At 41.6% G+C, this 17,547-nt stretch overlaps 2 protein-coding genes across 3 annotated transcripts; both read right to left on the minus strand.

Annotated features, from left to right (window-relative positions):
• Window positions 1–287: 287 nt before the first annotated feature.
• Window positions 288–8,383, minus strand: supv3l1 (SUV3-like helicase). 2 transcript variants are annotated; one of them, XM_041937154.1, is made up of 16 exons: window positions 7,998–8,383; window positions 7,642–7,719; window positions 6,757–6,864; window positions 6,566–6,680; window positions 6,175–6,343; window positions 5,877–5,988; window positions 5,293–5,370; window positions 4,984–5,075; window positions 4,704–4,884; window positions 4,291–4,384; window positions 3,760–3,879; window positions 3,543–3,642; window positions 3,369–3,449; window positions 2,128–2,304; window positions 1,665–1,813; window positions 288–1,515 (listed from the first exon to the last, which is right to left on the minus strand). In XM_041937154.1, the coding sequence occupies exons 1-16, from the start codon at window positions 8,275–8,277 to the stop codon at window positions 1,098–1,100; spliced, it is 2,352 nt and encodes a 783-aa protein (XP_041793088.1). In that variant the 5' UTR covers window positions 8,278–8,383; the 3' UTR covers window positions 288–1,097. The 2 variants fall into 2 exon arrangements, with proteins under 2 accessions (XP_041793088.1, XP_041793080.1); XM_041937146.1 differs by having other exon boundaries at window positions 3,543–3,879.
• Window positions 8,384–9,538: 1,155 nt separating this feature from the next.
• Window positions 9,539–17,179, minus strand: vps26a (VPS26, retromer complex component A). The gene is made up of 9 exons (XM_041960362.1): window positions 17,078–17,179; window positions 15,536–15,685; window positions 14,860–14,935; window positions 14,186–14,342; window positions 13,275–13,439; window positions 13,054–13,160; window positions 12,698–12,799; window positions 12,425–12,534; window positions 9,539–12,013 (listed from the first exon to the last, which is right to left on the minus strand). Exons 1-9 carry the CDS (start codon window positions 17,078–17,080, stop codon window positions 11,897–11,899), a joined length of 987 nt encoding a protein of 328 aa, XP_041816296.1. The 5' UTR covers window positions 17,081–17,179; the 3' UTR covers window positions 9,539–11,896.
• Between the last annotated feature and the right edge of the window lie 368 nt (window positions 17,180–17,547).

Consider the following 17,547-nt stretch of genomic DNA (forward strand, 5'->3'; position numbering starts at 1 on the left):
TCTGTGTCCTGTCCAGCTCCGAGTCCACTGAGCAGAGACCCACCTCCGCTCTAACTCAATGATTAACAAGCCAAACCCTTTTCTCCCATCATGCCCTCTGATCTTTGTCATATCGCCCAACCCTGGCTTCTTTTTAGTCTCATTTAGTGTCTCTTGTGAGCTGCACAAGACCTGAGCTGAACAATTCAGCGATGCCCAAGGCATCATAACATAAACATGAAAAAATCAAGATAGTTAAAACATAGCAGAATTTTAATATATATACATATAAGAAAAAAATATGGCATCTCATCTTATACAGACACTAGCAGGGCTGTGCTCAGTTCAACCCTAACCCTAACCCTAACCCTCATTACAGAAAGTTCAGTTCAGATTAGTTTAACTGAGAGTAACTGCACATGTATCCAAACATGCTGTTGTGAGGTTTTCATTGGACTGTACTGAGCAAAATGAAAGCAAACTGATTCCAGACCTGCATGACTCTCTGCTGAAACACCGTGATGAGCTGTGTTGCCTGTCAGTTTGCAGGTTTGAGCTGAGGACCAGAGGTAGCTCAGGCAGGACGTCACAGTCACGTGTGCAGTCCGTCAGTTTGTTGTTGAGCTAATTGGAGGGTTTAACATGTGACAACCAGACAGCTTTCAGATTCTAACTGTAAGTCATTTTACGCTCACACAGAAATGTGAGAATCTCTCAGAGGGTCCGTCATCAGGGTTAAGAGAGCGGAAGTTCACAGGAAGGATATTCATGTGCATTTACTAGAATCATATTCCAGCACTAGTTTCAGTTTGTACAGAAAACATACAATGCGACTTTGATGAAATTACATGATATCCCTTTACTAACACAGTTTTATGGTGTAAATCTCACCTGATCTTCTCCAAAAGTCCCATTTAGGTGTTTTGATTTTAGCTTCAGCAGAGCTTGCTGTGATACCTTTAGTGCTCGATGTGTTCATGGATCCCATTTAACTGCTTCTACTCCCTATCAAGTTCAAACAAACCACCAGATGTCATCGAGCCTCTGCTGGTGCAAGTCCCAGTTATTGATCTCAATGGAAGCAGCATTGACTGTGTACAATGCCCAGTTATTTCTCTTCATTTCTTCTTCTTTCTCCTTTTCCCTTTGCTGTCATTACTGTGATGTTCCGCATCGCCTCTGCTCTGATTGGTGGGTTGCTGCTTTTGCTCCTTAGACCACTCCCTCTGCAGCTGACGGAGCAAATCAGGAGTCAACAGCCCGTCTCTCACCAGGCGACCGGCCAGAGAGCTGTGCATCACCTCTTCTGAGCCTCTTTGTCCACTTTGACCTCTGCTGCTGGTCAAATGATCGCTGCTGGCAGTTCCAATATTACCGCGCCTGCCGCCCTGTGTCTTTAGGGGGTCAGTGATGTTTGGGTCCATGGCTCTGATGAGACGGGTGATGTTTCGGACACCCTCTTGGATGGTGTCATCGAGTATCTTCTGGATTTCTCGAACCAAGGCCGTGTCTGGAAACATGTCCATGAAACGGTAGCTGCAGAGACAGACAGAGAGATCGACAGCACCATCAATGACGAGCAGAGCCAAATGCAGGAATATAATGTTACACTGTTAAGAAGACGTCGGAGAAAGCAACTGCCCAAGAAACATCTCATTAGCAGGACAGGTGAAAAGAGTGATTACCTTAACCAGAGGTAAAGATCTAACACATCATGAACAGCCTCCAAGTGAACCAGGTCTTTTATGTTTTTGGGTGGATCCAGAGGCCAGCTGACATGGCGACAGACCCAGTCAAATGTCAGAGGTTCGTCTCGACTGAACTGACGGGCAAACTGAAAGAGGAACAGAGTTTGAATCAGTGCAACAAAGCTGCAAGTACAGACAGCAGGCAAAGCTTTGTACAGAATTTGACCCTGAATATCAAAGGTTGCCTGTTAAGGCCAATAATTAAATTATGGCACAGTCTTGTTTTATTAGTGTGATATAACCATAAAGTGAGACAGCAACACTGCAGACCACTACAGGTAGAGAAATCGTTTGGTTTCTCAATCCATCACCTCTGTATGAACCCAATGAACCCAGTCACTGCTGTTACAATTAATGAATCAGTAATGTAAGTGTTCTTTCCATGTCTGCTAATACTCACCTTTAGGAAGGAGGTGCAAACAAAAGGTTGCTTCTTGTTGATGGGAGCAGTGCAGAAGACGTAGCGCGACCTCAGGTTGAGTGGGATGTGCTGAATCATATCAGCCAGAAACTTGAAGTCGTCAATGTTGCAGACAAAATACATACCGTCGACCTGAGAGAGGCTGACAAATATGTCCTGCAAGGAGACGGACCGAGAGAGGAGTCACAAAGTTTGTCAGAATGAGAAGATGAGGCTGCAGTGAGAGAATGATAAACCAAACTGATGATTTTAAGAATGCAAAACATTCTTGTGGACTTGAGTAGCTCTCTTTTGTGACATGTGGATGTCTGTCCAAAGTTAAAACATTTTACAACTGGATGATACGCAAGGAGAAATACTGGCAACCTGGACAAAGAGAAGCTAATAATTTTGGTGCAACAACATCAGAATTATACAATCAGAGCTTGAAATCCTACCGAGAGAAGAAATCACTGTGCATGATGGACTTGAATGATCTGACATTTTGAAGGGAATTTATGTTTTGGAGGGATTTTAACATTAATTTGAAGATTGCAATAGAATATTCAGAGCCTTTTATAGCTACTTGCATTACGAGAGAACATTCAGAGAATAATAGGCAGGAAATAATTGTAATTACTATATTTTGTTCCATTCTTTTTCTTTGTAAACAATGCAACATCACCATAGCAACATATAGTCATGCGTCTTTCCTTTTTCTGTCCTGATATTCCATCAGACCTTTTTTCCCTGATGTCTGTCTACCGTCTGCCTGAATCCAGCAGCTGAATACTGCATTAGAAAGAGGTGAGTGCCTCATTTTGGCTTGAGGCCAGCGGCGACATTAGCCACCACTTGCATGACACAGCTGAATCTCCAACTTAACTGTCGCTGGTCAAGTTGCATTGTGGGTGATGTTGGTGCCTGGCTTGGACATGAAAGAACAATGTGTTGCATGAAAAAAGGTGATGTATCTGGTTCTGCTGAATCGATTTTGATCAAGAAATCAAATCAATGCGTTTTTGGGAATGATTAAGAATTTTTTTTCTCAAGCTACTGAGAATGAAGCTTCAAGCTGAAGACATATTAAGAATGTAAACACTGAGAGTACAGCACCCTTCACTGTTTCAGTCTCATGGCCATTTTATTGTCCCACTTTTTTTTAGCTCAATGGGACCACAAACTGTTGCTGTCACACTTAACAAAGTTAGGAGAGTGAATGAATCGATGGCTGTACTCACAATAAGGTTCGACAGCGTAGCATCAGGTAGATGATAGGCAAACATCTCTATCTGCTCTGCTGTGGGATGGAGACCCGCAGTCTGAGGTGGAGGAGGAGGAGAGACAAACACTCAGAGTGAAGCTGGGGTTTACAGGACTTACCTACGAGTGTGTGACTGTGTGTAAATGATCACCTCGATGGGGTCCACTGAGTGGCTGAGTATTTCTGTCAGAACTGGCAGGTCATCTTTATGCATGGTGGTAACTTCTCCCTCTTTAAACTTGGAGGAGAACCTGGGAGAGGTGACAGAGGAGACCGGTTTAAAACAGTGATTTGGCAGAAACAAATATTTGGTAATACCCAGAGCCCCCCCCTGAAAGAGGGACAACAGAAGTGAAAATGAGAGTGACCTCCCTGCCCTGCCAGCGATCTGCAGAGCTTGTGATGTGCTGATGGTCTCCATCTGTTTCTCCCCTTTCTCATTAATATTAGGCTTTACCAGACTGTTGAAGATGATGCGTTTTATACTCCTGGAGAGAGAAGGGAAGAGAGGCAGAAAAATGACTCCAGGAAAGGTGAATTGATGGACAATAATTCAACCAGTACACTGCCACTGTCACTCCGGCTTGTAGACAAGTAGGATTGAAGAATTTCTGATTTGGGCAACAGATGAACACGGCAGCAAACAGAATCATTTGAAAAAGGCATTAAATGATGTAAAATGTTTTCCAACACCAATTTTAGATAAATATGAGGAATTCAGCATGAAATGTGATATAACATCTCTATAGAATTGGGGCACGCAGAATGAAAGCTCAATTTCACAAAGCATCAACAATAATCTGTGCTTCTTCTAGAAAACAGTCATTTGCTTATTAAAAAGATATTTTCTGGCTATTTTTTCATCAAAAAAGTAATACAGCGTGCATGATGGTACTTACAGGTTTAGGCCCATGCCAATGGCATCTGTAGCAACCAGTATCTTGCAGGGGTCATCGGGGTCATTGAACTTCTTGGCCTGTGACAGTTTGGTGCCTGTAAATCACACAACAACCACGTTTTGTCTCTTTCTATCACACAAAAAGTTCAAACAATGGTTGGTCAAGTCAGTTTGAATAACGGACATTTTACTTTGTTTTTTATGGTGTTTTTGGACGAAAGTCCAAAGTTTAAGCTGAAGCCAGTGAGCATTTTAACAAATGGAGCCTGCTATGTTGATTTGAAAGACTATTCACACAACTACACTCTAGCATGGATGGAAACAGAAATTCAAATGGGGGCAGAAAAGTTTAATCTTCACAGGGACTGAGGAGCAAGCTGACACACTGGGTCATTTCCTGACTCACAAACTCACCTGGAGGTAAGCTCCCATAAATTACAGCACACTGTAGTCCTCTGGCCTCAATCTGTCGGCTTATGGAGTAGATGTCATTTTTACTGAAGCAGACGATACAATCTCCTGGTTTCAAGTTGCCTAATGAATCCACAGCATGGTCCAAGACTGTGAATGGAGTTAAACGCTGGTAGGTGTGGACCTTGAGAGAGAGAAAGAGAGCAGTTACCCAAAGACAGTGATTTAAACACTCCCCTCTGACACTCGGCTCTTCCTGCTGTGCAACATATTACAGCCTTACCTCCACCTCCTCTCCAGTGGTGTACATCAGCTCTCTGATAAAGTCTATGGCTGCAGGTTCCCCGCACACATGGACCTCCTCTGCACAGATACCTACACAGAACACAAAGAAAATACCTTGTACAGAAGTTTGAAACATTTGCATATATTAGTGTTGTTGGAGGTGATCATGTATGTATTTTGCCTAAAGCAAAACAAGGTATTGATTATCATAAATGTTACTACTGCATGATCATTAGTTTAGCCTCAAGTCAAATGAATCATAGACTTCTGGTGCTTGACTGTGTGTTTTTCAGTGTGTGTTACAAACCCAGCAGTGCTCTGGTCCAGGCCCAGCCTCTGGAGGGATCCCTAATCATTTGAACTTCATCAATTACAGCCACCTCGTCTAAAGACAAACATACACACCATCACCTTGTTAATCAATACACACAAACAGAGCTTCCATCAGCGCCTAGATTTCTCCGTGATCTAACGGGAGAAACATCTTCATCCTGGTGAGCAATCAAACATATCAGGAAGGAATATATATGCTTGTACTGATGACTGTATTTTTAAAATGAGATCTTCATAATGAGACAAACATTTATTCATGATGAGGCAGAACTGTGAACAAGAAACAAAAGACCCACTGCTTCACAAATACTACTAGATCAATTTATCATGAGTAGCTTGCAGATTGATTTTCATCTTATTTTTTGTGATTAAAGGAACGAGACTCCACCTTTTAGGGATCCATTTGAAATTTGAACAGCGGTCTAACATTCAGTTTTGATTTAGCTGATAAAATCTGAGATACAATTCAATCTGACGTCCAACAGCGTGAAATGATGAGTTTTCCTGTTTTATTAATGCTACTAAACTGAAATGTTTGTACATCTTATGTTTACTTACAAGGCGTGGTGACACTGCACATCTCAATGGTGCAGGACACATGAGCAGCTGCTCGACCCTCTGAGTCCATGAAGGTCCTCTCCTCCCCGGTAACCAAGTCACATGTCACTCCCTGTGAATACAGCAGACAGACACAGTGAGATACAGACATTACCACGAGACAAAGACAGAAGCTATAACATCTGATGATGTGACTGTTGCGTTGGCTTCATTTTTCACCCCAGAGGTTGCCGCTTGTGTAAAACCAGTGGAGGTCCCCTTTAAACAAAACACATGACAGAAGAAGACAGAGACGTACAGCAGTGTTGCTCTTCTCAAAGATCTCATGGGCCAGTAGTTTCAGGGGGCCACAGTAGACTCCACTCTTAGCAGCCAGGTAGCGCTGGATGGCATGGTAGGTTTTACCACTGTTAGTGGGACCAGCATGGAAAATCACCTTTCTCTGGATGGCACGAGCCTCAGGATACCTGATGAGCGCGCACACACACACACGCACACACACACACACACACACACACACAAATACTATAGCCACAAGTAATATTGTGCACGTTATGACACATGCATACAGATGGTGACTGAAAGGTGTAAACCACTGTTGGTACCAGACTGTTGACTGCAGTATCAGATGTGCAAACAGCACATACAATCCATGGGCCTGACATCAGACTCTATAACATGATACATACCAGTTAGCTGGGAGTCTGAGGTCGGAGATCTTTCTCAGGTCATCCATACAGTCCAGCATAGGAAAGATTTGCTTGGCATGATGCATAAAGTATGGGTAGATGTCATCTATATGGCCTGGGGTACAAAAGAAATTAAAGTTAATTTAAGTTTTACGTATCAGTTCTATTGGTTCAATTAAAAGCCAACCAACCTGCTCCATGGCAGATGTCATTAAGGATGATGTGCAGCTCAGCGGGCAGTGATGTCATTTCCAGGACAAACTTCCTAAAGCTGATGAAGGCCTGGTGGAACAGACGAGCTGCATATACACACAGACACACAAAAAAAGACATAAGGCTCACCGTGCAAAGCTTGCCATTATGTTTTATAGAAACTCTTCACTTTCTGTTTAGCTGAAAAGATTCTGATTTTATCCATCTTGGTTTGTACTATGGAAGTTTATGTGTTGACAGAATAAATATCCTCTGATGTCAACTGGGGGTGGTATTCCTTCATTTCACAGCAACAACAACAAGTGGGGCATGATGATTCTTAAAATAGCCTCAGCAGAGACTGATGTTATGACCTGACATGTCATCATACCTCAATGTCATGATGACAAAACTGCAGCAATAGCTTTAATTAAAAAAAAAGGAACCATATGCCATATATTCATAACTCCTCCTTCTCTCTCTCCATGTATGTGTAGTAGTGAGGATACTTTGACCATTGATTGATATTTTGTATTTATCTATTTTGCAGTGTGAAAAGGGGTCTTTAAGTTTCATTTACATCACTAATAATCTGGTAAATTGTTTGCATTTCTGAGGTGCTTTTATCCAATGTACTTCACACACATGAACACATGCACACAAATGACTGAAAGCTACCATGCAAGGTACTGGGCTAACCATCGGGACCAATTTGTGGAACAGTGACTGTCATTTTATATAATGACATACAAGCATTTTAAAATCCTGTGGTCCATCATGAAAAACAGTCATTAAAAAGACAATTATTGGTGACTGCAAAAGATGACAGAATAGGCGAATATATTTTTTTTGTATTGAAAACAATGACTGAAATGATTTCTCACCATCCAGGCCATTATCTGCTGCCAGCTTCTGCATCTCTTTCCTCTTATAAAAACGGTTCATAATTTTCAGCACTTCACCTAAATCACAGACACAAAAAACACGAAACACACACACACACACACACACACACACACAAAGAGAGACAGAGAATCACTTTCATGTCTATAATTGACAGTGCAATCAATACACATACTGTATTCATAGTAAACATGTGTCAGGTAGCCTTGGCACAAGAACACACAAACACGCAGCAACAGCGTAAGTTAATTATTATCACGTTTTCTGAAGAGCAGATCATTTTCACAAACTTACAGGTCATTTACATGTAGAGACCTGCTCAGGTGAATTTACTCACTTCTGTCGAGCGGTTGGGTCAGCTCTGCTCCCACCGTCCCATCCAGCACGGAGTCGGTCTTCAGAGAGACGGGGACAAACAGAGAGGTGTCCGGGGGTTTTGGAGAAGAGCTGTTAGATGAAACATTTCTGCTGCAAACCACAGAACCAGCCTGGCGTTGTTTATGTGACAAACCGGACCCAGAAGATACATGACAACTGCCAGCAGTGATGCGGGCAGTTCGGGTGCTAATGTGGCTTTGAAGCCGAGACAACAAATATATACACCGGTTTACTGACATCGCTGCGAGTAGTTTATATGCCGGGTGTTAGCTCCTTCTGTGGGCTGCGTACAATATTAGCGCGAAAGTCGCTCCATGCTGTTCAGTCTAAATACGTGGATTACACACTATGGACTTCAACAGAGGACGGTCAACATGATTCTCTTCCTGCTAACACAACGTGGGACAGGACCATTCACGACGTAGCTGCCCACAAATGTGCCTGACTGAATATTCAGCCTAAAAATATACATTCAAAACACAGAGATCGGTCCTCGCTTATATTAGCTAATATTTGTATTGTTGTATATATAAATACATTTATATGACCGTAAATGTATTTTTGTTTTGAATAATTGTGTTTTAAAGAGAGTAAGATATAAACAGGCAAAAAGGAAACAGCTATAGCTGAAACCGAAGATCGTATATGAAACGTTAATGATTGCGTATCACCAAAAATAATGTCCCTCTTTACGCGTCTGTAGATACATTGCCTACCGACTAAAAACGATCTTTGAAGGTAGTCAGAGCCTTGCATTCAGTTGAGCTAACGCCTCAGAAAAGACCGTCTGTGTCGTTTGAAATTGAAGTGAATTTGGTCACTTAATAAAAATCCATGATGAATGTAAGAATCTACATTCCATATCCCCCTTTCCACCACAACTCAAGACAAATGCTGAAGGACATCACAACCCCAAATTCACCACAACCTCACCAGCCCACTGAAATATTTAGCTATGTCATTAATTTAACTGTGCACTTGTGTTTTCTGGTAAGTTCTATTTTACTGATAATATGATGGTCTCAATGCTGTCCTACAGCTTTCTCCACTCTTACAGGAATATCAATCTGGTGGAGAAATGTGAAATGATGAGTGCATCAGGATGAAGGCCACAACGATTAAGAATTAGATGCTTTCACCTGTGCACTCTCACTCTGAGAAAGAATTGGGCTTGCTTATGAAAAGATGAGTCCTTACAATACCATCTGCTCCATAAACTGTATTTGCAGAAATGTCCAAAATAGTTCTAGTGAGTGAGTCAAGCCATTGAAGTCTCTCTTAAACCTCTCACTTTATGCAAACAAATGTAAATATTACAAAACGAACGTGAACAACTCAGGCTGCAGGTATTTCACACACAGACATCAAGTTGGATAACTGATGCTCTCTTCGTAAAAACTTCATGAGATGTACCTGTTACCAAAGAATAGAAATGAACTTTTCTGACTATATTCTGTACAATAATGCTTTAAAGAAAGTGCTTTTCAAAAGGTATTCAGTATAAATTTTCTTTATTCACGATTCATTTTAGCTATATATTTGGGTTTGGTGTATATACACATATTATCATACACACACGTCAATGGCATGATTAGACACTGTGTAAAGATCAACATGCAGTAGATAAGACAGGCAGAGAGTTGGCATTTAAGTGTCATTACCTTTAAAGGTATTTAAAGTACACCAAACAAACCCTGCCTGTAGTGTTCAGAAAGACAGAAAAATATGTCCAAAAAGCAGAGAGAAAGAAAGCGTTACTTGCAAATAAATTACAGTTCCCAAGCAAAAGAAAACCAGACTAGCAAACAAATACTGCACATCTGAACTGTAGATGTGACTGTTCAGAAGTTTATGAAATGAAACATGTAACAGCATGACTTGCATATGAAAGAGGCATAAAGCAACAAAATATTGTACTTAGTTAAGTCCAAATTAAAACAAGCAGTGAAATATAAATGACAGAATCTTTTCCATCAGAGACACGGGAGATCTCTGAGGTGACGTTGTCCTTGAGTGACGCTTAGCTTCAGTTTCCATGCCCCTTTCACACAAAGTTAAGCATCGGAGGGGAAAGTGCAAAACTGGCCACAGATCAGAGCTTAAGGGCAAATTCAATCCACACACAGCGGTGACACCAAACTGTGTGTGTTTGTCTTTAAAGCAGGACCTAAACTGCCGGTCTGAGCATCACAGTGGAACATTGTTGCATTTACAGTGTATGGATACTGCATCCCTTCCAGTGCTTACAATAGCAGACATGAGCCATTCCTTAACAGTAGTATTGTACTGATGCCAGAGAGACAGGCTCAAAAAACCCGAAGAAAGGAAAGTAAAACTGACAGGACCGCTCAGTCTACAGTCTGATGATGATGGCTAGCATCATTCATTTTTCTGATGAATTATTTCAAATATAAACAGAAACAGCTTCAGGTTCAATGTGTCCTAGGTTTGAGATATCTCTCTCTGATCTTACTCCACCCCAACAAAATGAACGTCGATGAAATCCCACTTGTGGTGCTCGAAGGCTGAAATTTAACTCCCTGTTAATCATTCATGATCCACAAATCTGTCCTGGAATCTTTTTTTTCTTTTTTGGAAATGTGGGTAAACCGACTCTTAGATAACGTTGGAAGACAGACAACAAAAAGAACGTGGGGGGAATCTTTTGACAAATCAGGGCCTCATCAGTGAAAACTGCATCAATATTCACCTCATCAAGAGAGCTCCAGAATCTTAACAAGCATTGATTCGCAACTATTTTGATGATCAATCGCTTTGGACTGCAGGTCAGACACAATAAGACATATGTAGATGGAAAATTATGATTTGTTTCTGACACTTTATAGACTAAATGATTACTCAATTAACTGAGAATCTGGAGATTAATCCATAATGAAAATACTTATTAACGGCAATTATAAATAAGTTTCGGAAATAAATGGTATTGAGATGTCCATCTTGAATTAAAAAACGTTCCTGTATGACACGAGATGTGGGCTGGAACTGGAAACCGCCACATTAGACAATGACCTATGGGATTAAATGTATGTAAAGACGGACGTGTGTTGCACTAAACTGTTCCCGATCAAGCAGACATTTCATGGAAAGAGCAGTCTGCAGGTCATACTTGCTCGATGGATGAACGAGAGCACAGTGGCATCATGATAGCTCAAATCAGGCAATCTGAATAAACACAAAGCACGCCTGTTGACTCAGAGCTTAGCCTCTCGTGTCCTTGGTTCAGGCTGATCCCCGCATGTCTTTCATTCGCTGGCTGGACTCTAGAGAGTGTCGTTTTGGAGAGGGTGTGGGAGGGAGGATGCCAGAGAGAGTCCCGGATAATCACTTTCCAAATATGCAAACAAAAGAAGCTCCTGTTGCAGCAGTAAGGGATAAATGGTGTGGTGGTCGACTGCAGCCAACTCCTCTTTTTCCGTCTTTGCTCCTGTTTTATAATGCATCCGGCAAACTGAGACAGTATGGCTTCACTTGTGAGTGTGTGTGTGTGTGTTTTCAGTCTCACTGTGCCTTACATGGGTCGGTTTGATTTGCACTCTTGCCTTAACCTTTAGCATTCAGCCTACTTGGATTGTATGCTTGTGCGTCTGTATGTGAGTGTGTTTTGAGTCCTGGGGGAGAGAGTGATGGTGGTCACACAGCTCACATCTGAAGCAGTGAAGTGGTGAGCGGGTGGGGGGGAGCAGGGGAGGGGATGTCTGAAGGGATGTTATGTGTTTTCATGTATACAGACATTTCTCAGTCCAGGGAGATCGTGGGGCGGCCCTCACACCTCTGGCTGTTCAGCAGTGAAGAGTTGGGGTGCGTCTGTGTGTGTGTTTTCAGTTCATAGCAGCCGCCTCACATCTCCGGCTGCTCTGCGCTCACTGGCTGGGTTCTTGGCTCAGGCGACTCGTAGCGCTGGTGGAAGTTTCTTTTCCTCAGCTTCTCTGGAGCTTTTCTCCACAAAACAATTTCCTAAACGCACATGAATGAATAGGTGAAAACTTACAGCAATCGTGAGTAAAAATATACTGGAAGACAGAAAGATGCATACAAAAGTAGAGAAACAATTTAAAAGAAAAACAGAATGTCCTGTATATGTGTACCTGAAGTCACAGGCTTAAGTATGTGGTATACTATTTCATATTTCTTCATATTTCTCACATTCAACAATGATGCAAACTGTTCAACTGGTTTAAAGGCACCCTGTGAAGTTTCGTGTATGTTTACATCAGTGTTTCTTCCGAAAGTTGATTCATCTGTGTAAAAAAATGGCGGCAGACACAACTGGGATGATACTCGTGTTCCACGTGTGCTGCAGAAACATTTACATATATCAGATCACTGACAAACAATACTTGTACTGTGCATAGATAAGTGTGTTACCTGCTGTTTAAAGTATCTTCTGTCCTCTTCATCCACCAGCACCAGATTAAGGAAGTAGCGTACAGAGAACTTCTTGTTGACATCCCTCATGGTGGGTGTCAAGTCATATCCTGGAGAAAGCGGAACAAGTGATATGCTGTCACTCAAACTTTATTTCATTTTTTTTTTAATGAAGAGGGACATTGAGAGGGAACCTGACTAATTACAAAGAGTCTAGTTTCCACAATGTACTTAAACAGTAACGGCCATAGAAGAAGAGAGAAGAGAGCTCACCTGCCAGGAACAGTCTGATGGGGATTGATTCTCCTTTAACTGGAGCTCCATCCATGATTTCATATTTTGCAACCGTCTCGGTCTCTGTGGTGGTACTGGGACCTGGAAAGGAGGACAGCAATTACATTAGGTGAGCAGGACAGACTACTGTTAAGTGGAGCAGAGCTGACAGAAGTTTCCATGCTCTCACTGCGACCTAATCAGTTTACAGAGGAGTATACCAACTGCAGCACTTCACAGGTAGAGGAAGCTCACAGCTGACCACCTACACAGTGAGCACGGACTCATGCTGCTTACCGTCCATGTGTCTGATGCATGCTCGTTTCATTTGACACCTGGCTGCCCTGGATTCTTACCTATGCCTGTTATCTCCTTCTTGATAAGCTGTAGCTCCATGTGTTGGATCTTGATCCTGACCAGCAGGAAGTAGATCTTCCCAACAATCACGTCCTTAAGGTGGTATCTAACCAAGAGACACGTCAAGAGAAGCTGCTCAAACTGGTCTTATTTGGATTTGGGGTGTGCTGAGGAAGAAATCAAGGCTTGAACAGAAAAGTGAAAGTAATATTGATCTTACTTGGATTTATTATATTCGAACTCAATGTGCAGACAGTCTTCTATGCCGACCTCCATCTTGATTGAGTTGTTGACGTCTGGGTAGGTGGCTAACTGGTGCACAATCAGCTCATATTCCTTCACTAAATCAGACAGACGACGAACTATTGTCACCCTGAGGAAATACCTGCAAGAGACAGACAACGCAAGCTTTAATACATTTACTGATCCCTGTTAGGAATCAAGAGGAAAGCTCCCCTGCAGACTGTCTGCTGCCATAAGACTGAACCTGGATACTTCAACTCTGATTCCAAAAGAGGTGGGACGCTGTGTAAAACAAGCAACACCGAATGTGACAATTTGCTCATTGTTTCTGACAAATGCTCAATTGAAAACAGTACAAAGAAAATATATTTAATGTTTCACCTCATCAGCTTTATTGATTTTTGTAAATACCAGCTTATTCTGAATTTAATGCAGCAATGTGTTTCAAACAAGTTGTGACAGGAGCAACTAAAGACTGGGAAAGTTGTGGAACGCTCCAAAAACACCTGTTTGGATCATTCCACAGGTAAACAGGTTGATTGGTAACAGGTGATAGTATCATGATTGGGTATGAAAGGAGCATCCTGGAAAGGCTCAGTGGTTCACAAGCGAGGATGGAGGAGGTTCACCACTTTGTCAACACATGATTATATAAATGATGTAACTACATGAGCTACAGAACACTTATAAAACCATTTTTTGGTAAACCTCAGATCATTAGAAAATGATTGCTTTCTGGTTTTATTTATATTTAACACAGCCTCATATCTTTTTTGGAAGCGGGTTGTAGATGTTAAAGTTCACTGACATTAAAAACTTCAAAGGGGACTAAAACACATGTGACAGAAGTTGCAGCTTGCCTCATGTCGAACTGTATAATAAATATACCTTAGCCTGACATTCGCTCCAGTGTAGGACTCATAGGGCTTCTCCACCTGCATGAACTCGAAGTCGTAGCTCCTGTTCTGGGTGAGTTCTCCAGGCAGAGCCAACTCTTTCACCAAGTCCACAAACTCATGGGTGTTACTCTTATCAGAGAAGAGCTCTGAAATACAGCAGAGTGGATTTAGAGTGGTTGGTCTGTAATTCAACACAGTTTTATACACACGACAAAATGTTTTATATATTGGTTATATTTCAGGGTTCCATGCTCTTTCAACACATTGCTCTCATTAAACTCCTCCTCTTGCAAATACAGTTGGAGGAGGGTTTAGCTCCACTATGGCAGACTGCACATGACGACCACATGCTCTGTTAAACCTTTTAGCCACATGAGAAAGCCAACAGCTGACTGTTGACAAGCAGCTTTCCAGCTATAAAACCCAATGCATTCAATCAACTTTTCAAAGACTTCATGGAGCTGGTCGCATAAGGCAATTTAGAGGTTATAAGGGTTAAACAGAAAATATCCATCTGCACCTTCCTACTAACATCACAGTAACAAAAGAGTTCCTCATAATCATAAATACCAGTTAACTCTCCATACACTTTACACCTCATGCAAAAGACAGAAAAACAGAGAGATAACAGGAAGTTAAGTGTAACACTTCAATCATGCCCACCTATCTGTCCAACAAACTCGATGCGGATGCCCTGATGCTCCAGCCGCTTTCCTCCCTGCTTCACATTTAGATTCACCTTGAGAGGAACAGTTGATGAGATCAAGTAACATAACAACCAAAAAAACATGTTACACAATATTACCAATTTACAAATGCATTTGGCTTTGACATAGAAAAACTAGAATGTCCTAGAACACAAAAAATATCTCTGAGCTATCCCTTGTTATTACATATCTGCTGGAACTGCATTTATTCTGTTACATCCTGGTTCAAACAGGTTACGCTTTTCTGAAAATTCTGGTTGATGACAGAAGGCCAATCAGACAAACATCACAAGTGAATGTAATATGGGGCAGACTCCAATATAATTTAATAAAGCAGATATATCAGCTGATACATTTGTGGATCCTAAACTTAGATGCTTCACTTTCTCCTGAAGTCAGAGCAAATCTCGCACATACATCAAAAGAACCTTAATTTCCCACTGGGCTCAGTTAAAGAGAGCATCCAAAAATACACCGGCGTAATGGCCGAGCAGTGCATTACCTGCTGACCTAGTGCTGCTACCCAATAACTGAAATGACAGCGAATTTAAATCATTCTTCATGTGTGGAGCCACTTACTGAACCATGTGGAGCTCAGTGCAGCCCAATTTAAGAAAGAATGTAAAGTTTACCTTGCCAGACACAGACTCTCCATCGTAGAACAGGTAGTGTTTCTCCACTTTCCCGTCTTCCGTCTTTAACTCTGCTGTCTTTCTGTTCTCTGCATCGTTCAGCAGCACATCTATCTCACATACCGGCCCAAACAAACCTCCTAGGAAACTCTAAAAAAAACAAAGTGCACCATAGAAAACAGCGTATTACACACACAGAAACAGACTATTCAAGATTTGCAGAAGTCAGCTTATTCAAAGCGGACTAGTTGATGGGTTGTCCGATTAGTAAATTGATTAAGCCCTTATTCACAGTCAATCGGGATGGACTGTGAACAGAACAAGAAGCTCCTTGCTATACTAATCGTGAAGAGCTTTAACTGCACAATCTTAAAGCAGAATGACAGCTGTCATCTTTTTTTAACCTTTAAGGTTCATAAAGTTTAGCCTTTTTAGCAATGCTGTACGATGACTGACAACTTAATCAAACAAAGCTAAGATTCAGAGACAACAGTAGCAAATCTATTATCAGCAAACGATTTTGATCAAAGGGACTGAAACACAGTGTCAGTCACAGTTTTCAGCCTGACATTACAGACAGCTGTGTCCAGACTGAGGCTGCTTTATGGTTTCCAGTCACTTTGAAACTCCAACAGACTGGGACAAGTGTAATGGTTTGTTATCACACATCTCTATGGACTCTGACGACAGATTTAGCTGCCTGCAATTAGATAATATCTATACCTGAAAATAAATGTGTGCAAATGAATGTGCACGTCACACTAAACCAATTACTTCTCACCAGCTGCACAGACACATTATTCTCCTCTGAGCTGGCACAGAGTCACAAACACATGCTTCAGCATGCAGGAGCAGCAGATCCAGAGGGATCACTCCAATCATCAATATGTCAGGAGAGACCAATCAATGTCTGTCACACGGGTGGGTGCTTTCATTCAGTGCATCCCGCAATATGTTGCATATGTGGTTTAGGAGAAACCCCAAACTCCACCTAATGTGCTACACAGGAGCAACTAACATGCATAACACAGCAACACTGCACCAGTCGGTGCGATTTTGTCCTTAATTATTTCAATAAATAACAGATCAACGGTTTTCCAAAAAGGCATCCCTAAAACATAATAATATTTAGAGAATTTTAAGAGTTAGGTCAACATGCATGTGCCATAGGGTACAACTTCACATTACATCGCCCGAACCAGCCATGTTAGCTAACATTAACATTTCTCTTCGCAGCTCCAGTTACCGGAAGAATAAACAAGGTAAAATAACTTCATTTGTTAATCCCATTTTTTGTTGTTATCTCCATTAAGTAAAGCTGCTAGGCCGTTGGCTAACTTTAGCTAAAACATCATTGAAAAAGCAGAGACGGCCTCGTACTAATGCTAACTCGACCGACCCAGCTAGCTTTCCTGTCGGGTTTAAGTTAAACAGCGATTGTCCAACGAAGCTGGGGTCCGTGTAAATGCTGGCTTTTTGCGAATAAATGCCCCGCTTCACTTCAGTGTCGTCCCAACAGCTGATGAATGTTTTCACACTCACCATCTCGGCCGTCTAGACAGTTGAAGCTAACAGCTAGCCTCGCTCCGTGTAGCCTGTCTGCCTGAACCAGGAGGTAGTATCAAGGCTCACCGTCATGTGACCCGGGTCAGGTGTGTGTGGGCGGGGTCAGGGCGGCTAAAATGGGACGCAAATGGGCGTTTTCTAGTTACTTATCAGCCAACACATACACTGATACAAACCTATGTAATAAGACAATACTGAAATAATATAACTTTTCTGTTTGGTGCATTAATTGTATTGCTTGGTGTGCAAAATTGCTTTAAGTCAGGAACTTATATAATAGCTATTCTGCTTCAGTTGTATTGACTTTATGCTGCTGGAGTCCTGAGAGTTTAATCTTTTCTGTCATGTTTAGCTTTCTATAACACAATGTACAACGTAGAACATTGCTTACATAACATTGTTATGTCAGAAAAGTAGATTGATAAAGTCAATCTAGTCCAAATTTG

The sequence above is a fragment of the Chelmon rostratus genome, chromosome 1 (assembly GCF_017976325.1).
Source record: "Chelmon rostratus isolate fCheRos1 chromosome 1, fCheRos1.pri, whole genome shotgun sequence".
In the NCBI taxonomy this organism is placed as follows: domain Eukaryota; kingdom Metazoa; phylum Chordata; class Actinopteri; order Chaetodontiformes; family Chaetodontidae; genus Chelmon; species Chelmon rostratus.

Bases quoted from the DNA above. Each gene is read 5' to 3' on its own strand.
- supv3l1 (XM_041937146.1), bottom strand. From the start codon at position 8,277: ATGTCAGTAAACCGGTGTATATATTTGTTGTCTCGGCTTCAAAGCCAC. The intron at 7,720-7,997 runs GTGAGTAAATTC...TCTGTGATTTAG, and splicing joins GACCCAACCGCTCGACAGAA to GTGAAGTGCTGAAAATTATG. The intron at 6,865-7,641 runs GTGAGAAATCAT...GTGTATATGCAG, and splicing joins AGCAGATAATGGCCTGGATG to CTCGTCTGTTCCACCAGGCC.
- vps26a (XM_041960362.1), bottom strand. The intron at 14,936-15,535 runs GTAAACTTTACA...GTTCCTCTCAAG, and splicing joins GAGAGTCTGTGTCTGGCAAG to GTGAATCTAAATGTGAAGCA. The intron at 12,014-12,424 runs GTAACACACTTA...ATGTGCGTTTAG, and splicing joins GAAGATACTTTAAACAGCAG to GAAATTGTTTTGTGGAGAAA.